We start from the raw sequence: 26,330 nt of genomic DNA on the forward strand, positions 1-26,330 counted from the left end.
TCTTTTTAAATCGCTCAAGGCACATAGCTTAATTTTGCAGGGCTGGAAGAAAAAGATCGACAGGTAAAAATTAACCCTCACAAAATTAAAATAAATATTTGTCCTTTATTTCTATCATTTCATCTGTTAAGTATGTAAAGTGATGCAACACAACCCCAAAAGACATGCCCAGCAAGGCCAGGAGGAATTTATGAGAGAAGCCAGGTATTCTCGCTGCCCCGCCACTGCCTTTAACCACCAGTGTGAACCTTCCTTTCAGATCATCTTCTCAAATTATCCATAAGAGATTTATCCACATACTCAATAAGAAAAATATTTCTAATTATATCCAACCATTCTTAACATGAATGAGATTTATGTGGGGATACAAGACTGCCAAGACTTTTTTTGCCAAACAATTCCTTTTGACTTAAGAAAGAAGAAGCAGCTGCATTGTTTCCATAGCTATCCATATAAAGGAGCCCTTGGAATGAGGCTGACTCGTCCTGCTTTAAAAAGCTCCAAGGTAAGTGGGAACAGGACCGGACTTTCAGGAGGAACACTGGCTAGCTACACCGCCCAGTGTCAGCTGCAGCTGCTGGCTGGGGTACTGCTCTTTCTGATACTGCACATTTTACGTCCATGACTTTTGTTGCCTTCTGTTTACAACAGCAAGTAATGCCACAAATGGGATTTTTGTTTTGCTTTGTTTTCTTTTTGGTTAACTAATCAAGTACTTTTTCCTTTTCTTTTATAGAACTGTCTCACTTCCAGGCTGCATCTTCTCACTTGCTAACAAGGTAAGATTTGGACTAACCAGTCCCTGGAGGAGAAGGCGAGAACCTCTAGAAGAGACTTGTGTCATTTAGCAACCTTTGAGAAAGTGATTGTCTCAGGAAATATACCTTAACAACTGTATTTCAGGAAAGGTGTGGGAGAAGGAGACGGAGGACTTGCCTTTTAGATTGATGCACCTAGTCTTAGGACTCAGGCACTGGTGGGACAATATTTTTACAAGAGAACAGTTGTTAATAGAATATTATTTTGTTTCTGTAGGAAAAAAAAATCTGCGCTAAGATTCCCTGGCTAAAAATCTCAAATTTGATAAAAATGTGTCCTGCTTTTAGAATTCATTTAGCAAACATGATATCTAACAAATGAGAAGTACCTAGGAAAATGCTTCTTTTACTTCTTTAAAGACTTTTAAAAAGTTACTTTATCCAGTGCTGAGTGCTGTATGAAACCAAAACACTATGAAATTTTTGTTACATAGATAGTAAAGATATTAGTCTGCCCCACTACTACACACTGCATTTCTAAAGAGAGAGACTGGTGGGAAGATGATTAAAATGAGTTTCAAGTAATTTGATCACGTAATGACTGAAGTAGCATCCTCTGCTAAACCTTTCATTCTACTGATGCCACTGGCAACCTGCTGACAACACAGAATGGGGCAGCCGGAGCCTGCCTCTTTTGGAAGGAAATGTGGAATAGCAGAGGGAGACTTTAATGTGGAAGAATGAGGATAATGTCTGCTGTGGCTTTTATCCTCAATTAGTTTAACTGGGTTAAACTGGTTAACGGGATTTAATATGCAAAGAAATTATGTTAGAGAAACTCTACTAAGCACCCAGCTAAAAAAAAAAAATAGTAAACACAATTATAATCTGACTCGCCGCCAAGTCCACTGAACATGAGCACTTCTAGCTGAACGTCTCACGGAGAACATAAAGTTCTCTTACGTTATATGGCAGGAAATAGAATTCTCTTGCATTATAATAAATGACATTTTATATCTAGTAGCCTCAACTATTTCAATTTGCTTTCTCAGTCATTATTTTAACTTTTCTTTTTCAAAGTGTCTTCACTCTATCTCATGGGTTGTGGATTCAGAAAGGCAATATTATAATCCCTATTCTAAAGATGGAGACACTGAGGTTCAGAAAGATCAGGTGCAAGCCCAGATCACAAGCTCCTTAGCAGCATCCACCACCCAGCCCTCTTATTAGAATGTCATTCTTGAAGGATGAAAGAAGAAAAAAGCCACTGTGTACAATGCTGGGTACACAGTGACCCCTGATGCCTCTGAGTCCTTGTAATATGTTTGTTTCAATAACTGTAGCGTGGAGTACAGTGCACCTGCCTGATGGAATTTTCAACTGGGCCTCTGAAATATCATCAAGATAGAGATTTATGGATATAGATGACAATCCGGAATCTCTAGTATGAAATGTTTCATCTCCTTTAGGACCTCTGAGTTCAGCAGCCATGAGTTCAGACCAGGAAATGGCCGTTTTTGGGGAGGCCGCTCCTTACCTCCGAAAGTCTGAAAAGGAGCGCATTGAGGCCCAGAATAGGCCCTTTGACGCCAAGTCATCTGTCTTTGTGGTCGAGCCCAAGGAATCCTTTGTCAAAGGGACTATCCAGAGCAGAGAAGGTGGGAAAGTGACAGTGAAGACCGAAGGAGGAGCAGTGAGTAGAGTCCCAGGAGCCAACCACATTCTACTGATTATTTTGTGTGGTCACTCAGTTGACAAACAGTTACCCTTCCTGTTTACCAGACTCTGACAGTGAAAGATGACCAAGTCTTCCCCATGAACCCTCCCAAGTTTGACAAGATCGAGGACATGGCCATGATGACCCACCTGCACGAGCCAGGAGTGCTGTACAACCTCAAAGAGCGTTACACAGCCTGGATGATCTACGTGAGTGCCCCCCACCCCCAAAGTGGGCTTTATCACTGGACCCTGTCAGTCCATTATAGTATAAATGGGTTACAAGTAGTGACTCATTGCGCTCTCACTAGTAATGTCACTAGTTAAAAGGCTCACGGTTGCTGTTGTAAGGCTCAACCCAACAGCTGGCACTTAATCCTTTGTCTTCTCATCCAAAGTCAGGCAAGGCCGTTGTCCACAAGGACTGGGTTTGCCAGAGAGCCCTTGAACAAACGCTAGAGCAGCTACTGTTTATATCTCAACCACGTGCTTACATCTCCCCTCATCCCCATTCCTGATGCAGAATCATTCAGAAGGAAAATATAAACTCATGTATTAACACTTAAAAATAATGTTTCTAAAGACCAATTTTCACTCCTCCAAAATAACCACAATTTGTATCTCTGTGTTCTGGTCCCTTCTGGGTGGAATGCCTCTTTGATGAAAACTTCCCAACTTCCCCAGGCAAAGTTGGATGTCATGTCCTGTTGTTTCTGTCTCTGCAATAACACTGACAATGTTTTTCCACCATCAGTCATTTACGCGTCTGTCTCCTACATAGACTGAAAGTTCCTCAAGGAACAACATCTCATTTATGTTTCATTCTTAGGGCCTTGCAGAGGCTTTGCACATAATACAAACTCAGTAGTACTTTCTAATTGAATCTATTATGTTAGGCTGACATTTCTGTACAGGGTTTTTTTTGTTTTTTGTTTTTTGTTTTCTGGCCGTACCATACAGCTTGCAGGATCTTAGTTCCCTAACCAGGGATCAAACCCGCGCCCCCTACAACGGGAGCTCAGAGTCCTAACCACTGGACCGTCAAGGAATTCCTGTCATTTCTGTATAGTTTAGCCACTGCTACTAGTCAGCTGGACAACACCTACACAAGTGTACCTGGTGTTTAGAGTCAGCATCCATTCTGATTGGTTTGTACTTATCCTAGACCAGTTGTCAAAGATTTTGGAAATCCATCTGTTGTAATCATAACGTATTTACATCATTTTGTGTTCTGTATCTTTATAACTCAGTAGTATTTTACAAATATCTCCCCAGTACTGCTGCATACCTTCATGTGTGCCTTTTTAAATGACTGGATCACAGTATCTTAAGAAGATTTTCCATACTGTTGAGTACTTCGGTACCAAATTTATGTTTTTATGAATTTGAATATCTTAATGCTACAAAGGAAATATATGCCCATTTTCTAAACTACAGTAAAAAATGTCTTATACTACATTTAAAAAACCCCACAACTTTGGAGCTCCTGCTATGTGAAAATCACTGTGACAAATCCCAAAAGGAATAATGAGAAGTCTAAGCTATAGTCCCTTCCCTCAAGGATTCTGCTGTCTTGTTGAACCTTTCAACTAGTTTTTGTGCTGATGCCTTGAAGACATGTAGAGCACTTAATTAAAGTGTTCCTTTTAGTGAAAATTCACTTAATGAGTTAATTGCACAAATCACAGGAAAGGTGTTCAGCTAGTTATTCTTTCTTACTCCCTTGCATAGACCTACTCGGGCCTCTTCTGTGTCACCGTCAACCCCTACAAGTGGCTGCCGGTGTACAACCCTGAGGTGGTGGCTGCCTACCGAGGCAAAAAGCGCCAGGAGGCCCCGCCCCACATCTTCTCCATCTCTGACAACGCCTACCAGTTCATGCTGACTGGTGAGTTGGATGTTTTGTGCATCTTTTTAGAACAGAACCATAGGAGAAAGAGACTCTACCCGTCTCAGCACACTCTTTGAGGTGGTCCCCTAAATGCTATTGCCCTTTGCCCAGAACCAACCTAAACACACTCCAGATTTTAAGGTGTATCTGGTATTAAAACAGTTATACCGTACATCTTATTCCTAGAATATTGTCTCAGCTAGGTCAGTCTAAGGTACAAAGGTAACCTGGGGAAAGGGCTGAAAGATTTCCCCTTCAGAGAGAGTAAAACATCAAAATGAACTTTTACTTTCCCTAAAAATATGACTAAGGCCATGATTATTTCCAAAGGTACCACCTTTACCATATTTACTCCTTCTCACGCACTAAAAATATCTCTAATGCCTATTTTTCATTACTTCTTGTACCTACAATAAACATGTTACTAACTTGTCATCTAAATCCACCTGAAAACCCCAAAGTCCACTTTCAGTGAGTATTTAGTGGTGGAGTATAAAAAGAGAAAGTCTGCTGCTTCTTTGCAGCGTTCTGTTTCAATGGCAGTCTGTACACTAATGTGCGGCGGGGGTGGGCACAGGGAGCAGGAGAGAGCAGTGCTGGCAAAGGTGCTAGGCCTAGGGCCGCCAAGTCCTCGGGACTGCTGAAAAATTCCAAGTCCATGGGGCTTCCCTGGTGGCGCAGTGGTTGAGAGTCTGCCTGCCGATGCAGGGGACACGGGTTCGTGCCCCGGTCCGGGAAGATCACACATGCCGCGGGGCGGCTGGGCCCGTGAGCCATGGCCGCTGAGCCTGCGCGTCCGGAGCCTGTGATCTGCAACGGGAGAGGCCACAGCAGTGAGAGGCCCGTGTACCGCAAAAAAAAAAATACTAAGTCCATGCCATTTTATGTACTCTCCATTTACAAATATTGGGTTGGCCAAAATGTTCGTTCAGGTTTTTCCGTAGGATGTTAGGCAGTACTGACCGTCCTTAATCTCTCTTTTGTAGACCGTGAGAATCAGTCAATCCTGATCACGTAAGTAGATTTGATGCTTTCTTTTCATGACTGCAATAGCTACCAGCTGTGGGACCCCTACTGACTTGGTTTTTATTTGACAGCGGAGAATCTGGGGCTGGGAAGACTGTGAACACGAAGCGTGTCATCCAGTACTTTGCAACAATTGCAGTCACTGGCGAGAAGAGGAAGGAGGAAGGTACTAGTGGCAAAATGCAGGTGGGTCTGATTGCCACGTCAGGATCCAAGCTGTCTAGTAAGAAACTCCCGAGCCCCACATGTGAGGAATGCTCTTGCCTTTGCAGGGGACTCTGGAAGATCAAATCATCAGTGCCAACCCCCTGCTTGAGGCCTTTGGCAACGCCAAGACCGTGAGGAATGATAACTCCTCTCGCTTTGTAAGTCTCTTGGACACTATTACAGACACTGCACACTGGTCAAAATTTATGGGATGTTTGTGAATACATTCTCTGAGTCTTTTTCATTCCATTCTAATTTAATTATATTATACCATGGCTCTTTCCTTTTCCTCTGAGCATGTAATAACATGGATCCAAGTTCTGTCTAAAAAGATATATGACCCGGGCTTCCCCGGTGGTGCAGTGGTTGAGAGTCTGCCTGCCGATTCAGGGGACATGGGTTCATGCCCCGGTCCAGGAGAATCCCACATGCCGCGGAGCGGCTGGGCCCGTGAGCCATGGCCGCTAAGCCTGCACGTCCGGAGCCTGTGCTCCGCAACGGGAGAGGCCACAACAGTGAGAAGCCCGCGTACCACAAAAAAAAAAAAAAAAAGATATATGACCCTATATCTGAGTTCATCTTTCACTATTTACAATTATCCACAATTTTTAAATTTTAAAGATAAAATTATCTTACCTAAAAAATAGGAGATACACCTTTTTCTACCTGAAACAAATTGTCTCTGAATTGATTTAATATTAAAATGTCAGCACTTCAAGTGTTCTGAGTTTCTCAAAGATTTGATATGATTCAAAAACAAAGTAGTAATGTTAATTTTTCTTTCAAGGGTAAATTCATTAGAATTCACTTTGGCACTACAGGAAAACTGGCTTCTGCTGATATTGAAACGTGTAAGTGCTTACATATACCTTACAATAATTTCTGTTTCTTATGACCTATAATATTGACTAAAATTTGCATCTCATATGAATTTTTACATTTTTCCTCTTTGTCATTTATTTCCTTCCAGATCTGTTAGAGAAGTCTAGAGTTACTTTCCAGCTTAAGGCTGAAAGGAGCTATCATATTTTTTATCAGATCACATCCAACAAGAAACCAGAACTAATTGGTAAGAAACGTAATAATTCCTTTCCAAAATTACTACACCCGCACCTAGCAATGCCTGGTCCAACTCAATATTCCACGATGGAATTTTGTCAACTGTACATATTGTCTTGATTTTGAAAACAGCTTTGTAAGTTTGGTAAAAATTTACGTGTGCTCATTATAAAAATTCAAAGGGAAAACTGAAAATAACACCTCCAAATCCTATCACTATGAAAATAATCACTATAAACACTTGGATGAATATCATTCCAGTCATTTTCTGTAGATATATCTTTACAAATAGATACATACATACAGTAACTGGAATCACAGTTACATGCTCTTCCGTAATCTTTTTCATTGGGCAATAACATATCACGGCTTTTTCCATCCTAGTGCCTTAGAATTTGTCTAGAAATCTGTTATTTTAATGAAGAGGATATTTCTGCTTACCTTTTCTCTGTTCCATGTACTTAGAAATGCTTCTGATTACCACCAACCCATTTGATTTCCCATTCGTCAGTCAAGGGGAGATCAGCGTGCCCAGCATTGATGATCAGGAAGAATTGATGGCCACGGATGTAAGTAGAACACAAGAAAATTAGAATGATTATTTGGGGTCAGAGCAACGGTCCCGCTAGATAAATCCTCAGTTTCTCGTAGAAATCACAAAAGAAGATTCAAAGATGGGCGTGGATGTGCCACCTGGAGTCAACTGAAAAGACTGGGATGTGCCCCTGCAACATCTCACTTGCCCATGATAGTCTTTTAAAGAACTATCCTTTCCGAATTTCCCTAAACCATTTTTTAATAATCTACTTGCATTAAATCCATACCACCTCTCAAAATAATAAGTTTACTATCCTTGTTCTCTATTTTAAGTTTACTTTTTGCATCTTCAGAGAGTATGCGCCTGTGATTCCAATGCTCTGTGCTGGCTTCCAGTTGACTAGCTCCCTAGACACCCAATCTAAGGAGTTCCTTGCTCCCATCAGTACTGGCAGTTTCCTCAGTCTGACCAACAAATCAGGAATTATCCAAATGTGAACTATTAATAGTAAACATATTAACTATAAACATGTTAACTATTAACATAACAACATAACCAGGTTATGGATCATAACCTGACAGTCATTCTATTGGTTGTGTTGGCAGAGTGCTATTGATATTTTGGGCTTTACTAATGATGAGAAGATCTCTATCTACAAGCTCACGGGGGCTGTGATGCATTATGGAAACTTGAAATTTAAGCAAAAGCAGCGTGAGGAGCAAGCGGAGCCAGATGGCACTGAAGGTATCAACTGAGTATCCACCTGACTTCATGTCTGTTTGAAAATCACACTCTTTTTTAAAAAAAATTATTTATTTAATTTATTTATTTTTGGCTGCATTGGGTCTCCGTTGCTGCGTGCGGGCTTTCTCTAGTTGCAGTGAGCAGGGGCTTCTCATTGCGGTGGCTCCTCTTGTTGCAGAGCACAGGCTCTAGGCACGCGGGCTTCAGTAGTTGTGGCACGCGGGCTCAGTAGTTGTGGTTCAAGGGCTTAGTTGCTCCGCGGCATGTGGGATCTTCCCGGACCAGGGATCGAACCTGTGTCCCCTGCATTGGCAGGTGGATTCTTAACTACTGTGCCACCAGGGAAGCCCAAAAATCACATTCTTAACTTGTTACCCTTGAGCTTTCCTGGGAAGACAAATTCATTTCCAAGAATTGCATTTGAAAGTATACCTATATAAGATATGTGCGGCACGGGTATTAGACATATGTCCCTACAATTTCTGAAGTTCTTTAGGGAACACTACCCATAACCAAGGTCTTGAAGTTAGTGAAAAAAATGGGCAAGAATACTCAAAAAGATATTCTGAAAACACTGCACAAAATGCCTGTAGCTTAAAAATTTTTTTTTTATTTGAGGAAGCGGGTTGCTTTGGACCATAACATCATTCTATCCTTTCTTCCTTTCAGTTGCTGACAAGGCAGCCTACCTCCAGAGTCTGAACTCTGCTGACCTGCTCAAAGCCCTCTGCAACCCCAGGGTCAAGGTCGGCAATGAGTACGTCACCAAAGGCCAGACTGTAGAGCAGGTACGTACATAATTCAAATTCACAGCCAGGGATGCAAGCATTTTATGGTCCTCTATGAACCTCAAGGGATACACCTTTGTCTTTCAAGGTGTACAATGCAGTGGGCGCCCTGGCCAGAGCTGTCTATGAAAAGATGTTCCTGTGGATGGTCACCCGCATCAACCAGCAGCTGGACACCAAGCAGCCCAGGCAGTACTTCATCGGGGTCTTGGACATCGCTGGCTTTGAGATCTTTGATGTGAGTTGGTAGTACGCTGCTAAGGGGTTTTTACAGTAAAGCAATGGAAACATCAATAAGAAGAAATCTGTGAATATTATAACCTTTTATTACCAATGTCAAAAAGTTATGCTAAAACTTAAAAGACACTGATTGGGCAGCTAATCATTTATTGTAGTGGCAATCCCACTTCTATAAGAAATAAGCTACTTACTGAGGACTCTTTAACTTGCTACATGATCCAAAGGGAGTTGGGAATTAGGTTGTTGTAGTGAGGGGTTTAAAAATCCCACAATGCAAAGTGGAGTTAATATAAAAATATCAAAATAAACCTGTGCAGTGCATAATATGCTCTGAATATATGGTAGGGAAACCATTCAGAAACACTTAGGCAGATAGTAAGAGCTGAGAAAAGGTCAGCAATTTAGAGTCAGCATTAATAAATTCAATGCAAGGAACTCTTAATTCTCATCAATGTGATATGGGATAAAAACTCATATTTGATTATAAGACACATTTTTCCTGCTTATAGTTTTAAAGAAGTTTATCTTTTTCTAATTATAAATGCAAAACTTAGGCATGGCAGAAATTATGGAAAATGAAGGAAAAGGAGTCCATATTAATTCTGCTATTTATATCTAGTTAATGTTAACATTTTGGCTTTTAAAAAAATATGAGTGTGTGTTAATATACTGTACATAATATTTGGAATCTTGATTTTTTTCGCTTCACATCAAAGAGTAGGGGTGGCAATTATTGCTCCCTTGCAATGCTGACCATGATGGCTTCCACACAAGACTCCTCCCAGTCAGCTTCTAATGGGTTTCAAATTAGCTGTCAAATGAGTCAACAGAAAATGCAGAAGATGATGGGAATAAACATGGAATGATTAAGTAGGAACTCAGAAAAACACCTGAGTCAATTTAAGCAAGTGCAAGAAAGGAGAGTTAATAATGATGATGATTTAGGATTTTGTATAAAATGGCAGCAGAGGAAACAGTAGATTTCACAGCCCCCCAAGGACTTTGATACCCATAATCTAAAGGCTAGTCTACATTTTTAAATTAAGAAGCCCTATATCTTAAACTGCTCAATTTGCTAAGAGAAAAGTAAACGCATCCATTTATTTAGTTCAACAGCCTGGAGCAGCTGTGCATCAACTTCACCAACGAGAAGCTGCAGCAGTTCTTCAACCACCACATGTTCGTGTTGGAGCAGGAGGAGTACAAGAAGGAGGGCATCGAGTGGGAGTTCATCGACTTCGGGATGGACCTGGCCGCCTGCATTGAGCTCATCGAGAAGGTCCGTTTCAAGTTTTAGAAACTATGTTTTGTGAGAACTAAATTATTCACTGCATCTTGTTTAATTCTATAGACAAAGAAAAATGCTTATATAGAATTGTAACTTTGTGCTGTGGTCTGCTTCCAGCCGATGGGCATCTTCTCCATCCTGGAAGAGGAGTGCATGTTCCCCAAGGCCACAGACACCTCCTTCAAGAACAAGCTGTATGAACAGCATCTTGGAAAGTCTGCCAACTTCCAAAAACCCAAGGTGGTTAAAGGCAAGGCCGAGGGCCACTTCTCACTGGTGCATTACGCCGGCATCGTGGACTACAACATTACTGGCTGGCTGGACAAGAACAAGGACCCCCTGAACGAGACGGTGGTCGGGCTGTACCAGAAGTCTGCAATGAAGACTCTAGCTTGCCTCTTCTCTGGGGCTCAAAGTGCTGAAGCAGGTAATGCTCAAAAAAATCCCAACATGTTCTCCTGATACTACAAAATGTGATGTTAGATTGAGGCTAGTGATATCATAGCCTAGGCTGAAGCGTTGCAGGGCCAAATCTATTGTGCCTCCAAGTCCTGAGTACGTAGGCTGCATTGTGATTATACATTCACTCCAGCACTGATGGAGGCCCTACTGCAAAGAGTCAGAAAGGAACTTTCAACATCTCAACCAATGAAAAGGCTTGGCTTCTATGATTCTCTCCTGCTTTTTCCTCCGTATCTGCTGGTTATTGAGTACCACTGAAAAGTGGATGCAAACTTAGTTGACATATAAGATTCATTCAGGCTCAAACAGAGAGGTCATCTGTGTTGGAAAAATGTTCCATGTGAGCACAGAAATCAACAAATAGGCAAGAAATAGCCCTGTCAATTCCAAACTATGTTTGAATGACAACTTTTCTTATTTGTTCTCCAGAGGCGGGTGGCGGTGGGAGTGCCAAGAGAGGTGGTAAGAAGAAGGGCTCTTCTTTCCAGACCGTGTCTGCCCTTTTCAGAGTAAGAAACAAACTGTTTTTGACACTCTTGTTATTTTGGGAATTCGTTTTTAAAAGCACAAAGCCTTCTCTCCACAAGTCATTTAGGAAAGGACTGACCTTAACTAATGGCTTCTGTTCATCTAGCTTTGAAGAGAAGAGCTTTAAATTACTCAGAAATTATCAGGTCATCTTTCATGCTAAGCCAAATAATAAAAAATATTTTATAGGAAATGTTATAAAACGTAATGCTCTGCTATGCATAATCTAGTTGAGTCATGCAAATAAACAATGGCACGTGCTCCAAGAGACTGAATCATCAGTAGGACTAATGAAAATCTAACAGCTAGGCCTTAAGGAACCTAATATGGTATCCATGTTCATAATCTAGTCAATTCTCAATTTAACTGGTAGGATTGTTCCCCCTATAGATAATCTTTATGCCCTAGAAGTTGACAGAGTTGGAAAGGGGAAGCTGTATTTATGAGAATAAGTCCAAATGTAGTGTAGGCTTGTATTTCCTTCCTGGAGAACCACAGAGTTTGGTAGAAGGGTGACCATCCAGGATGGGAAGGCAATGGCTTTGTAAATGTACGTGGGTGGCCAGGGACAAGGGTAGGAAGGAGGACGGTGCTTGCATACACTGAGAAGAATCACCTGACAGCCTGCTTTATATGTGTAACTCCTGCCAACTCAAGTGGAGAAAGAGGTATTGAGGAGGAAACTGCATCTCAGGAAAAGTTTACCAAGGTGGTACCTTAAGTTAAAATGGTCCAGAAGGATCATTCAACTCAGCCACGGACATTGATTTTATAGACATCACCACATGCTCATAACCATGTCTAAATCTTAGATAACAGGATTTTCCCTGATTTCACAGGAGAATCTGAACAAGCTGATGACCAACCTCAGGAGTACCCATCCTCACTTTGTGCGGTGCATCATCCCCAATGAAACAAAAACGCCTGGTAAGAAGTTCTAGAGTGGAAGCACAAAGCATGACTGCCATACCTCCTTTTAACAAAACTCTGCAGTGAAATAAATATGGGTTTTTTTTAGGGGCCATGGAGCATGAGCTTGTCCTGCACCAGCTGAGGTGTAACGGTGTGCTGGAGGGCATCCGCATCTGTAGGAAGGGGTTCCCAAGCAGAATCCTGTATGCAGACTTCAAACAGAGGTCAGACTCTCCTAATTATGGTGTTTCCTGGAGTTTAGTGTAAATATATTTAGTGCAAGCAAAACAATTTAGTGAAAACTATGCCTTTGTTATTTTTAATTTGCTACAAAAAGAGTAAAAAATTATAAGCCTCAAAACACCTTTAAAACACAGATATACCACATACTAAGCACTCTAGAGACTTTTCACTGGATTTACCATGCTCCTGGGCTTAGCTCATAGATGTCTACATTAACGTCAATAATTATGAGAACAACCATTTTTGAGTGCTTGATATGTTTGGATTATTTCATTTAATCCTTCCAAAACCTCAGTAGAGGGAAGCACTATCAACAGCAAATGCATCTAGCAAGGATAATATGTTACATTGTGTTGCTCATCTACACACTATGGGAACAAAACTGTAGGATACTTTCCTGAGAACAGGGTCTGATGAGGCAGAAAGGAAAGTTGCAACTGTGCAGGAAGGTAAAATGGAATAAAAATAGACAGTAGATACTAGATTGACCATCTATGTATACAACGTCCTTCCTGTGAAGAAAGAATAATTGTTTTAAAGCTCTGGGTTTTTTTAATGGATCATTTAATACTTAGCTACTACTAGTCTCATCAATAAACCAAGTTTTAAAAAACTATATTTACTTTACCAGATACAAGGTATTAAATGCAAGTGCAATCCCTGAAGGACAATTCATTGACAGCAAGAAGGCTTCTGAGAAGCTCCTTGGATCCATCGACATTGACCACACCCAGTATAAATTTGGTCACACCAAGGTAATAGTCTCTAAGGCTCACCAGACACTATGCCTGTCCCTTTGGAGTCTATGTAAAGTTTCTGATCTGCAACTCTGCCCACACACAGGTCTTCTTCAAAGCTGGCCTTCTGGGGCTCCTAGAGGAGATGCGAGATGACAAGCTGGCCCAGCTGATTACTCGAACCCAGGCCAGGTGCAGAGGGTTCTTGGCAAGAGTGGAGTACCAGAAGATGGTGGAGAGGAGGTATACAAACATATTGCTTGTCTACTCACATCCTTCAGAAGCATATTTGAGGTGGCTTACAGTTAAGGCTCAGATATGATAAGGCCACCAGAGTAAGAAGGAATGAATAAGAGTCTGATGCTGAAGTGGAGATATACATGTACCAGAAAAGTTAAGGTAGGAATCATCACCACAGAATACATCGAATGCTCGGGTAAAAAATAAAAAAGAGAGGGAAGCATAATAAAAAAGAGAGATGTGTAGGTCTTATCTAACAAGAGAAAACATACCATTGAGTAAGCAGAGACAAAGTGTTGCCCTAGCATTTGGTTCTAATATGAATTTACTGGGTAGATCATTAAATAAGATACACTGAACTGCATAGCAGACAGTATTTTCAACAGTGGTTGTACTCAACATGCAGAAACAACTTCTTCATCTGATCGTTTCTATTATTGAATTATTATGATTTAAATTATTAAGGGCAAAATTGGTGAAAAATATTTTTTCAGTAAGTTAATACAATTTCACTGAGGTACCTGGCTTTTTAGTGATCTAATTTGATGCAGGGACAGAGTTCTAAGACTACGAGTCAGGTGTCTCAAACTGCAGGACGCATATGAACGGGATCCATAGGGAGAAATGCATTTTATATTGCCACCTGTATATCCATGCATACATGTATGTGTGTGTAAATATATAAATAATTTACATGGAACAGATTTTCTATCACCTGTAGTTCTGCTAATATCTTTTACTGTATTCTATTTCATTAAAAATAATAAGTTTGGTCATGAACCTATATATATATTTATATAGACAGATATATGTAGATATATATATAGATATATATTGGGGCAATTAATTGCCCATATATGAAGGTAATTAATTTTTAAAAATAATTTAGATGAAAACAAATGTGATGAGATTAGAGTAGAATGCAAAAATCATACAACATTAAAATATAAAACCAGAGATTTTTCAAAGAAATTCTGAGTTTTTAATGAGTCCCTTTATCCCATGCCCCACATCCCTGAGGGGTCTGGTTCCCCCTTCACTGCTCTCAGTGGCATTCACGTAGGAAAGTTTGCAAAGCACTAAAGCAGAGCAGTACTTCTCAGAGGGTGGTCCTTGGACCTACACCATCAGCATCTCTTGCAAACTTGTTAAAAATGCAAATTTTAGACCCCACCTCATATCTGCAGAATCTGAATCTCTGGGGAAAGGGTCCAGGAACCAGTATTTGATGAGATGAGATCATTAAGACACTAGATGAGGGACTTCCCTGGTGGCGCAGTGGTTAAGAATCCGCCTGCCAATGCAGGGGACACGGGTTCGATCCCTGGTCTGGGAAGATCCCACATGCCGCGGAGCAACTAAGCCCGTGCACCACAACTACTAAGCCTGCGCTCTAGAGCCTGCGATCCACAACTACTGAGCCTGCGTGCCACAACTACTGAAGCCCGTGCGCCTAGAGCCTGTGCTCCGCAACAAGAGAAGCCACCACAATGAGAAGCCTGCGCGCCGCAACGAAGAGTAGCCCCTGCTTGTCACAACTAGAGAAAGCCCACACGCAGCAATGAAGACCCAACACAGCCAAAAAAATAAAATAAATTAAAAAAAAAGAGGTTAATGATTCTTATGCACACCAAAGTTTGAGAAGCACCAACGTAGAGAAAGGAATGATTAATGAGTCCTTGACCACCATCCCCAAATATAATTTCTTTCATCTGTGCTTTTGAAAGTAGGTGAGGAACATGGTGGAAGGCAGAACCTCCAACTCTCACTGCCAAGATTTCATCTCATTTCATCATCCACACAATATCTAATTTGCATCAATTAAATTTCAGGGAGTCTCTCTTCTGCATCCAGTACAACATCCGAGCCTTCATGAACGTCAAGCACTGGCCCTGGATGAAACTCTTCTTCAAGATCAAGCCCCTGCTGAAGAGTGCGGAGACGGAGAAGGAGATGGCCAACATGAAGGAAGAGTTTGAGAGAACTAAAGAAGAACTTGCCAAGTCAGAGGCAAAAAGGAAGGAACTGGAAGAAAAGATGGTGTCACTGTTGAAAGAAAAAAATGACTTGCAGCTCCAAGTTCAGGCTGTAAGTAGTGGTATCATCCTGTGCACTGCTAATCAGGACGCAAGCGCTATGACTCTAGCCACAACTAGAGGCAGGGAGTTGGGTAGTCAGTGTGAGAGACACTCACTGGAGGGAGAAGGTTAAAGCACTCTGATGGTACTAATGAAGTCCTTATTCCTTCATCACCCAATAAATGCCCCCAAACCAGAACCAGGGCAATGAGCTAGAACTGACCATTTTCTTCCATTCTGTACAATTTCATCAAACTACAGGGTTTACAACTTCTTTTCCCTATGAAGACAGTCCTTGAAAGTGATTTTAACATGAAGCTAGCCCAAATAAAATATTAAGGAGAGGATAGCATGGAGAGAGTGATTTGTTTTCTCTGAAACTTCCCTGAACTTCTAGATGTCTATATGTCTATGGGTCTTAAATCACAGCTGTATAGCTGACAAATGACAGTATTCTACATCAATTTTTATTGAATTATTGTTTTTGATCTCCAAAACTGAGATTTGCTCTTTCCAATCCGTCTCCATAGTCAGTGCTGTAGCACATCACACCCGGGTTGCTGCATCAGTACCTAACTCGCTCTGCCTACCCCCAACTCTCTCCCTCCATCCAGCCTGCTGCTACTCCCAAACCAAGTGTTTTAGAATTGCTTCCATCAACTCTGAAATGTAATTTATGAGACTGTCTTTCATTTGGAGTGAACTGAATTGGTCTGGTATAATTTACTCATCACAAAATCGTATGTGTTTCCTGCTGATTAAGATTGGTCTCTTCTGTCAAGTTTGGGCAGTGTAATAATTCCTTCTTTTAGATTACAGAAGGGAAGAGAGCTGTTTTTCTGTCCCCACCCCTTTCAAATCTATCCTGAATTCTCTTCTCTTGTCCCTAGATAATCACTTAGACTCCGTCCTACACCACTATACTCACTACCTGGCTATGTGCGGCACATTTTATTCTTTTATGTATTCAAAGACTGGTATGGAGGCTCACTGATGAATGTATCTATCAATTTCTCTCTCATTTCCTGTCCACCCCCAACCCTCTTAAGTAGAAACATAGGTTGCTAGGAATTTCTTGATCACTGTATGCCTCAGATAGAATTTAGGGCATCTTAACCAGGATCATCTGCCAAGACTACGAAGGGAAATAATCCAGTGGCAGCTCCATCCAGAGTTTCTCCCGCTGGAACCCCTTCTCTCCCCCTGATCCTTCTCCCAATATATTCATCTCTACAAGACCAAATCCTACCCATTCTCAAAGCCCAACTCAAATGCCACTTCATTCATGAAACCATATCTGATACAACTTCTCTGATCTCTTACGTCACTAACTGGTTTCTGAATTAATGGTAGCTTGTTGGGGTTAAGTTTTCTAATCTACTGTAGAATATACTCTTCTAAAGGAACAGGACAATATCTGATACATTTTGTTTTTCTCACAATGTGAAGCGTCCTGCATCACACACAGCAGGTGGTTCATAAAAGTTTAAGCCAAAGAACCAATAGTGGTGATTTACACTGTTATCACTGTGAAATACTTCATTCTTACTTCCCAATTTTGATTTTGTTGCCAATTCAAGGAAGCTGAAGGCTTGGCTGATGCAGAGGAAAGATGTGACCAACTGATCAAAACCAAAATCCAGCTCGAGGCCAAAATCAAGGAGGTGACTGAGAGAGCTGAGGATGAGGAAGAGATCAATGCTGAGCTGACGGCCAAGAAGAGGAAACTGGAGGACGAATGTTCGGAACTGAAGAAAGACATAGATGACCTTGAGCTGACACTGGCCAAGGTTGAGAAGGAGAAACATGCCACAGAAAATAAGGTAGGAAACGTATACAAGGAAAGTTTACTTTTTTATTATTATTAGGGAATACAAGCATAAAACTGAAGCCACCAAAATGTAACATGTAATGCAAAGTGTTTTTACTTCCTAAGGTGAAAAACCTCACAGAAGAGATGGCAGGTCTGGATGAAAACATCGCAAAGCTGACCAAGGAGAAGAAGGCCCTCCAGGAGGCCCACCAGCAGACCCTGGATGACCTGCAGGCAGAAGAGGACAAAGTGAACACTCTGACCAAAGCTAAAACCAAGCTAGAGCAGCAAGTGGATGACGTAAGTCTAGGATTAGCAAGGAACTTATTTTCTTTGAAAGGAAGCTAAGCAATCCTTTTGACTCAACATTATTTGTATTTAGCTTGAAGGGTCTTTGGAGCAAGAAAAGAAACTTCGCATGGACCTAGAAAGGGCTAAGAGGAAACTTGAAGGTGACCTCAAGTTGGCCCAAGAGTCCATAATGGACATTGAAAATGAGAAACAACAACTTGATGAAAAGCTCAAAAAGTAAGTATGAAAGAATTGCTTATGAACTTGCTTCCAATGTTGCATATGAACTCAACTGTTATCCTCTGCTACTTTGCAAAAAGGAAAGAGTTTGAAATCAGCAATTTGCAAAGCAAGATTGAAGATGAACAAGCACTTGGCATTCAACTGCAGAAGAAGATCAAAGAGCTGCAAGTAAGTTCATATTTCCATCAGTCTGGCTCAAAGAGGCACAGTTACGACATTAAAAAGGCTAAAATTGAGCTTTTCCCCACTGCCAGGCCCGCATCGAGGAGCTGGAGGAGGAGATCGAGGCAGAGCGGGCCTCCCGCGCCAAAGCAGAGAAGCAGCGCTCGGACCTCTCCCGGGAGCTGGAGGAGATCAGCGAGCGGCTGGAAGAGGCCGGCGGGGCCACTTCGGTCCAGATTGAGATGAACAAAAAGCGGGAGGCCGAGTTCCAGAAAATGCGCAGGGACCTGGAGGAGGCCACCCTGCAGCACGAGGCCACGGCGGCCACGCTGAGGAAGAAGCACGCGGACAGTGTGGCCGAGCTGGGGGAGCAGATTGACAACCTGCAGAGGGTCAAGCAGAAGCTGGAGAAGGAGAAGAGTGAGATGAAGATGGAGATTGATGACCTTGCTAACAACGTGGAGACTGTCTCCAAAGCCAAGGTACCGCAGTCTGAGAAATTGTTATTAACAACAATGACCCTTTATGTGCATGTCACAGTTTGCACAGGGCCCTTTACACACAACATGTCGTTTGTTCTTTGTAGTAATCCAGGAGGTAAGCAAGAAAGATGTATTTGTATTATTTCCACTTAATCATATGAATAAACTAATATTCAAAGAAGTTAATAAGCGCATCGGCCCCATGACACTACTAACAAATGACAGCACCAGCAGTGAGCATCGGTTGTGAGTGTTCTCTTCTCCAACTGGAGAACACAGGTCTCCAAAATTCTCAATTATCCAATTAGCAAAGTTTCACGGTACATAAAAACAATCAAGTATTTATAAACATGCTTTTAGAAAACGTGCCATTCAATGCTCAAAAAATCTTAAATTTAGTACATGATCTTTAATTTTTTTATTATAGGCATACCTCAGGGATACTGCGGGTTTGGTTTCAGACCACCACAATAAAGCAACTATCAAAATAAAGCAAGTCACGCAAATGTCTTGGTTTCCCAGTGCATATAGAAGTTATGTTTACACTATTCTGTAGCCTATTAAGTGTGCAGTAGCATTATGTCTAAAAAATATATACATCCCTTAATTTAAAAATACTTTATTGCTAAAAAAGTGCTAACCATCATCTGAGCCTTCAACGAGTCATAGTAGTAACATCAAAGATCACTGATCACAGATCACTGTAACAAATACAATAATGAAAAAGTTTGAATATTGTGAGAATTACCAAAATGTGATGCAGAGACACGAAGTGGGCAAATGCTATTGGGAAAATGGCGCTGACAGACTTATTGGACACAGGGTTGCCACAAACCTTCAATTTGTAAACAAACAAACAAACAAACAAAACAAAAAAAAACATACTATCTGTGAAGAGCAGCAAAATGAGGTATGCCTGGAATACTGAACAAAGCTTCACAATTAGCTTTTTAAAAACCCCAATGTATAGTTTCAACTTAGGACAGCAATCATAAAATATATAGAAAAAATTCTAATATATCGTATTACATATAAGAAAGTTTATTTTATATGTCAAAATAAATATTTTTCTGTTTTAGAAGAAATAGCAAAATATTATTAAAATGTCTTCATTTGCTTCTTCTACTTTTTCTCTCGCAGGGAAATCTAGAGAAGATGTGCCGCACCCTGGAAGACCAAGTGAGCGAGCTGAAATCGAAGGAGGAAGAGCAACAGCGGCTGATCAATGACCTGACAACTCAGAGGGGACGCCTGCAGACAGAATCTGGTAACTCTCTCCTCTATGAGGCCTAAAAGTGGAGATGATGTGGTCAAAAACAACTGATATCGTGATGTGAGAGCCTAATAAAAGCAACTGAGAATATGTGTGATTCACCAAACAGCTCAGGCTCTCATCCTACATGCAAGGTCACTTGGGGACAGTGCTGGAGATGAAGACTTCCACAGGACTGGGTCAAGCTCTGCTCCACAAAGGCCTTGAGGATTTGGTCACATGGAGGGGATGCTTGGTATCAGGAGTCACTCCAGCATGGGTCCAGGGCTTCTGTTTTAGACTAAGCTTCTTTTTGTCTAGATCAGAGTGAACCAAATTCCTGAATAGGGCAATGGATAACCCAGTCCCTCAAATGTCTTATGAAACAGGGACAATGTAGAATTAGACGTTTTAGCTACCGTCTTTGACAGTTATCAACAGGTTTTGCACGATATTATATAACCCTGAAAGAATCAGTTATGGAGAGAACAAAGAGAATTTAAGCTGTATTTATTCATTCAGGTTAATATGTAAGTTTCACCATAAAGATGAGAAATCTGACACTAGCATGAAGGTGTCAACAGAGAATTGAATCACCTGGGTACTCAACTGGAAGGCGGTGCTGAGAGTTTAAACTTATTTCTAATATGGGCTTTTGCAAAACTTTTCCTTTGCTTTAAAAAGTGGTGCCATTCCTTCTGCCTACAGGTGAGCTTTCACGTCAGCTAGATGAGAAAGAATCTTTGGTGTCTCAGCTATCAAGGGGCAAGCAAGCATTTACTCAACAGACTGAGGAATTAAAGAGGCAACTTGAAGAGGAGATAAAGGTAACTATCATTCTAAGACTCATTTTTTTCCCCTAACCTGACCCTAACTGGAGTCCATTACACCAACTTTAAAAATGTTTTGAAACTTAATAATTAAACAATTAAACGTACAGTAAAAAGAAGGCGTAACTACCTCCACAGGCCAAGAGCGCCCTGGCCCACGCCCTGCAGTCCTCCCGCCACGACTGTGACCTGCTGCGGGAACAGTATGAGGAGGAGCAGGAAGCCAAGGCCGAGATGCAGAGGGCGCTGTCCAAGGCCAACAGTGAGGTGGCCCAGTGGAGGACCAAATACGAGACGGACGCCATCCAGCGCACGGAGGAGCTGGAGGAGGCCAAGTATGTGCACAGATAGGAGAGAATGTGCAGAGAACACTGGATGTTGAATCAGAAAGACACAACCTTTGAAGATTCAGTGAATTAGCCCATAAACGTTCATTAATTAGCTCCTACTTGCCAGGCACTCAGGCCCTGAGAATAAGACATGAATAAAGCAAACACCATCACTACCCTCCTAGCCTCAACTCTAGGCTAGGAAACAAAGAATAACAAGTAATTATACAGATAATCAGCCTTATTGCTGGTTGTCAAGCACACCAAGCTCATTGCTGCTTCAGGTATTTGCAGTTGTTGGCCCCTCTGTGTCTGGAATACTCTCCCCCCAGATCTCCCTCTGGCTCACTCTGACTTCTTTTAGATCTTGACTCAAATGTTACCTCCTCGGAGAGGACTTCCCTGAGTATCTAGAATAGTTGGCCACGCCATACTCCATTTTATTTTCCTTCACTGCACTTATATCTGCAAGATGTTGTTATGCATTTTCTCACTTGCTTATTGTTTCTCACTTGTTTGGAAGCTTCACGAGGCAGGGACCTTTTCTGTCCTGTTCACTGCTGTGTACTCAGCATCTGGTTCATAAAAGAAGCTCATCAATATTTGTTGAGTGAATGATTGGATATTTTTAATATGAAGTTCCCCATACTTTTCAGCATGGTAATAGTTCATAATTCTTGGTTTGGTTCACTTCTTTCTACAAACATACATAATCTTCAAGGAAGAAGCTGGCCCAGCGGCTGCAGGCTGCTGAAGAACATGTAGAAGCCGTGAACGCCAAATGCGCTTCCCTTGAGAAGACCAAGCAGCGGTTACAGAATGAGGTCGAGGACCTCATGCTCGATGTGGAGAGGACAAACGCTGCCTGCGCAGCTCTGGACAAAAAGCAAAGGAACTTCGATAAGGTAGTTTCTACAGCAGTCTCTGCTCTCCACCATTGTCCTCTATCCTTTCCAGGAGGTAACCACTCTTGGTGGGTGTTTCAGGTCCTGGCAGAATGGAAACAGAAGTATGAGGAAACTCATGTCGAGCTCGAGGCCGCTCAGAAGGAGGCCCGCTTTCTTGGCACTGAGCTGTTCAAGATGAAGAACGCCTACGAGGAGTCCTTGGATCAGCTAGAAACTTTGAAACGAGAGAACAAAAACTTGCAACGTGAGTCCCTTTCACTTTCAATAATTTTCATGCCTTGGAGGAACCTTCCTCTTATGTCCTCTGTCTCATCAAACCTCTACCTGTCTTTTACCCAAACAACAGAGGAGATTTCTGACCTCACTGAGCAGATTGCAGAAGGAGGGAAACATATACATGAACTGGAGAAAATAAAGAAACAAGTGGAACAAGAAAAGTCTGAAATTCAGGCTGCTTTAGAAGAGGCAGAGGTACATGTCAAAAATGTGCATTGTAAACAGATTCAAAAAAAAAAATTAGGACTAGCCACATATATTGAACAGAAAAAGAAATAGCACAAAATTAGTGGAAGGAACATGTGCAGAAAAACTTCTGAATGCTTCCATTCCCTGCTAATGTCACCCCTTGCTGTCATTAAGGCATCCCTTGAACACGAGGAGGGGAAGATCCTGCGCATCCAGCTGGAGTTGAACCAAGTCAAGTCTGAAGTTGACAGGAAAATTGCTGAAAAGGATGAGGAAATTGACCAGCTGAAGAGGAACCACATTAGAGTCGTGGAGTCCATGCAGAGCATGCTGGATGCTGAGATCCGGAGCAGAAATGATGCCATCAGGCTCAAGAAGAAGATGGAGGGAGACCTCAATGAAATGGAAATCCAGCTGAACCATGCCAACCGCACGGCTGCTGAGGCCCTGAAGAACTACAGGAACACCCAAGCCATCCTCAAGGTAAATGGGCTCAGGAGATGGTCCCAGGGCAGTTGGGGTGACTGCAGCCCTGAGAACAAGGTGTCTCAATGATCGTTCATTCCACAGGATACCCAGCTCCACCTGGATGATGCTCTCCGGGGCCAAGAGGACCTGAAGGAGCAGCTGGCGATCGTGGAGCGCAGAGCCAACCTGCTGCAGGCCGAGATCGAGGAGCTGCGGGCCACCCTGGAGCAGACGGAGAGGAGCAGGAAGATGGCGGAGCAGGAGCTCCTGGATGCCAGCGAGCGCGTCCAGCTCCTGCACACCCAGGTGAGTATAACATAAAAGTAAAAAATACAGTGGACTGGAAATGAAATTCTTGCTCAAATCTTAGTACTATCTAAAAATGTATTCATAATGTTTTATGGAGGTTAAAGTTTAAAATATCTTTGGATTAACAATATTTTTGTTTATATGAACTGTGACATTCAGAGTTGACTGTCTTGTAAAAGTATATTGTCAACTCAGATAATTTATGGAACAAGAAGGGATACTAATTAGTTACCTTAATTAATTAGTTTGTGGGTTCATTAGAACATTGGACATTGTAATTTTGCTCTCATGTACTCAGTATTTCTAAATTTGATATTTTAACCAGAACACCAGCCTGATCAACACGAAAAAGAAGCTGGAGACAGACATCTCCCAAATCCAGGGAGAGATGGAGGACATTATCCAAGAAGCTCGCAATGCAGAAGAGAAGGCCAAGAAGGCCATCACTGACGTGAGCAGAGGGCCACACGGGGGTGGTCAAGTTAGAATCTTGATGGGCTGTCTCAGCTCTCTCTACTGGTTTTATTTTACTGCTAATTAGGCGGCCATGATGGCCGAGGAGCTGAAGAAGGAGCAGGACACCAGTGCCCACCTGGAGCGGATGAAGAAGAACCTGGAGCAGACGGTGAAGGACCTGCAGCACCGCCTGGACGAGGCTGAGCAGCTGGCCCTGAAGGGCGGGAAGAAGCAGATCCAGAAGCTGGAGGCCAGGGTGGGTCTCTCAATATCTATCTATTTCCATTTGTTCCCAATGCCTTACTGGATCAAAGTTCTTAAGAGCCTACTCATTCGCAGGTGCGTGAGCTGGAAGGAGAGGTTGAGAGTGAGCAAAAGCGTAGTGCGGAAGCTGTCAAGGGCCTGCGCAAACATGAGAGGAGAGTGAAGGAACTCACCTACCAGGTACAGCAACCGTTTTTATCAGCTAAGCACTCCTTGCATATACAGGAAACACTCACATGAGATGATCCAACAGTCATGTGCTTTTGAAGTAAGGCCCTGTGGTTTTTATCATCTTTCAGACGGAAGAAGATCGGAAAAATATACTCAGGCTTCAGGACTTGGTAGATAAACTTCAGGCAAAAGTGAAATCTTACAAGAGACAAGCTGAGGAGGCTGTAAGTATCCTTAAGACAGAGGGAAGGGAGAAGTCCTCTCTTAAGAAAAACTAATAAATAAATAATTAGATTTACTATTTACTTCTTGTAGTAAATAAGCTGTTTGCTTCATAGAAGACTGTGTACTTCTTAAAAACATTTGCATGTTTTTAACTCATTGTTTACTATTTGTAATATTAATAGATTGATTTTTAAAGTTAACATTCAATCCACAAAGAATCAAAAAATTTCAAAGCAGAAATAATACAGGCCACATTCTCTAGCCACAGTGTGATAAAGTTGTAAAGTAATGAGAACATATAAACAAAAATTTCCAAGCACTTAAATGTTAAAAAACTAACTTTCCTAAAAAATGTTTGGATTAAATTAAATAAAAACATAATTACTGAATGATTTTTAACTGTAAATAAAATTTCAAGGAAGAAGTCTAGAATTTATAAGTCTAGAATGTAACCAAAGCTGTCCTTGAAGGACAATTCATTGCTTTATATGCTTTCATTATGAATCAAGAATTTTAAAAAATGAAGAAAACTGACAGTCCAATAAAGAAATCATAAATAATAATAAAATAACAAAAGTAAGAGGTGTTGATAAAGATAAAGGTAGAAATTAATGAATTAGAGTATTCTATTTTCTAATTTGATAATCTCACTAACATCTAGGGAATTAATAAAATAAATACACTTATAACTAGATTAATCAAGGAAAAAGTGAGAGAAAATACAAACTCACAACATTACAAATGGGAAATGGGACAAACCATACAGGTAGAAAGGTTATTTTTAAATGTAAAATATAAATCTGTTAAGACAGTTAAAATCTTAAAGAAATAAGAGAATATTAATTATTAAGTTGGCTGAATAAGTTATTTCAGAAATACTTCTGAAACTAGACTCAGGTCCAGATATGTCTTTCAAAATTTCAAGGAACAGATAATCCCTGATTCCAGAGCATGGGAAAAGATGAAAAGATTTCCAAATCATTTTAAGAAGCTTGCATAACCTGCATACCAAAACCTGTCCAAAAGAGAATAGGGGGGAAGATACTAAAGGCAGTTTTATTCATGAGTATAGTTATAGCAACCCTTACTTTTATTAAGGAGACTGTCGGGACTTCTCTGGCAGTCCACTGGTTAAGACTCTGTGCTCCCAATGCAGGGGGCCTGGGTTCGATCCCTGGTCAGGGAACTAGATCCCACATGCATGCCGCAACTAAGAGTTCACATGCCACAACTAAGGAGCTCGCCTGCTGCAACTAAGATCCGGTGCAACCAAATAAGAATAAATAAATAAATATTAAGGAGACTGTCCATCAGTGATTAAATAGGCTTAATTCCTACAAAGTAAGGATTACTTAATATTAAGGAGTCTGTCAATAGAATCATTACATCCAAAGTAGGAGGAAAAAAGTGATTGTTTTGAAATGTGCCAAAATGATATATGATAAAATTCAACATTTATTTCAATATAAAGAAGGTATTAAGAAATTCATCCTAATGATAAAGAATATCTAATTCAAGAGAATAGTCATCTTCCAGCAAGCATTAACAAGCATGATTTTATCCTTGCCTTCTTCTCTGCTCTTATATTTTTCTTACTCTAATTGTAGTACATATTTTTTTTCCACCTTTTGGTTGCAAAAGTAGAGTTGCGATTATTTATGAGACATGAAGCCCCAAATAAATCATAAAGTTAATTTTAATGATAAGCAAAATTCAGAAGGTGGTAAGACAATAAGGTTTCCCACTGGGTATTTTAACTTTTCTGCAGATGGCAAGTCCTTTCTTCCCTTAGGCCTACAGAGTCTAGAAAGATGCCCGGTATGGGTGCCTCACAATTCCATTTTTATTCTCAGGAGGAACAATCCAATACAAATCTATCTAAATTCCGCAAGCTCCAGCATGAACTGGAGGAGGCAGAGGAAAGAGCTGACATTGCTGAGTCCCAGGTCAACAAGCTGCGGGTGAAGAGCCGGGAGGTTCACACGAAAGTCATAAGTGAAGAGTGATCATGTCCTGACGCTATGGAATGACTGGAGAGAAGCACAAAATGTGAAGTCTTTGGTCATTTCTCTCTGTAATTATTGTCTATCCTGCCCTACTGCAAAAGAAATAAAGAGCGTAGGGCACTGTGCAAGCAATATCCTTAGACTGGTCTTTTCTTTTCTCTCTCTCTTCCTGAAGCGACGTCAAAACTTGAATAATCAGGG

General features: G+C 41.2%; 1 protein-coding gene and 1 long non-coding RNA gene across 2 annotated transcripts in view; one reads left to right on the forward strand and one right to left on the reverse strand.

Annotated features, from left to right (window-relative positions):
• Positions 1–26,330, reverse strand: part of LOC137212305 (uncharacterized) — a 181,940-nt gene that overhangs the window by 61,224 nt on the left and 94,386 nt on the right. The window lies entirely within an intron of this gene.
• LOC137212292 (myosin-2) lies at positions 494–26,261 on the forward strand. Its single transcript, XM_067715524.1, has 40 exons — positions 494–586; positions 737–779; positions 2,228–2,451; positions 2,541–2,684; positions 4,206–4,362; positions 5,352–5,379; positions 5,463–5,577; positions 5,664–5,756; positions 6,386–6,449; positions 6,569–6,667; positions 7,123–7,226; positions 7,801–7,939; positions 8,609–8,727; positions 8,816–8,965; positions 10,076–10,246; positions 10,373–10,682; positions 11,147–11,226; positions 12,085–12,172; positions 12,264–12,381; positions 13,032–13,155; positions 13,244–13,380; positions 15,210–15,465; positions 17,036–17,278; positions 17,392–17,568; positions 17,651–17,796; positions 17,880–17,970; positions 18,057–18,446; positions 19,587–19,713; positions 20,407–20,525; positions 20,667–20,863; positions 21,579–21,762; positions 21,844–22,009; positions 22,112–22,236; positions 22,405–22,713; positions 22,801–23,004; positions 23,333–23,458; positions 23,549–23,719; positions 23,803–23,907; positions 24,027–24,122; positions 25,977–26,261. Exons 3-40 carry the CDS (start codon positions 2,248–2,250, stop codon positions 26,127–26,129), a joined length of 5,829 nt encoding a protein of 1,942 aa, XP_067571625.1. The 5' UTR covers positions 494–586; positions 737–779; positions 2,228–2,247; the 3' UTR covers positions 26,130–26,261.

This window comes from Pseudorca crassidens, chromosome 19, assembly GCF_039906515.1.
Source record: "Pseudorca crassidens isolate mPseCra1 chromosome 19, mPseCra1.hap1, whole genome shotgun sequence".
NCBI lineage: Eukaryota > Metazoa > Chordata > Mammalia > Artiodactyla > Delphinidae > Pseudorca > Pseudorca crassidens.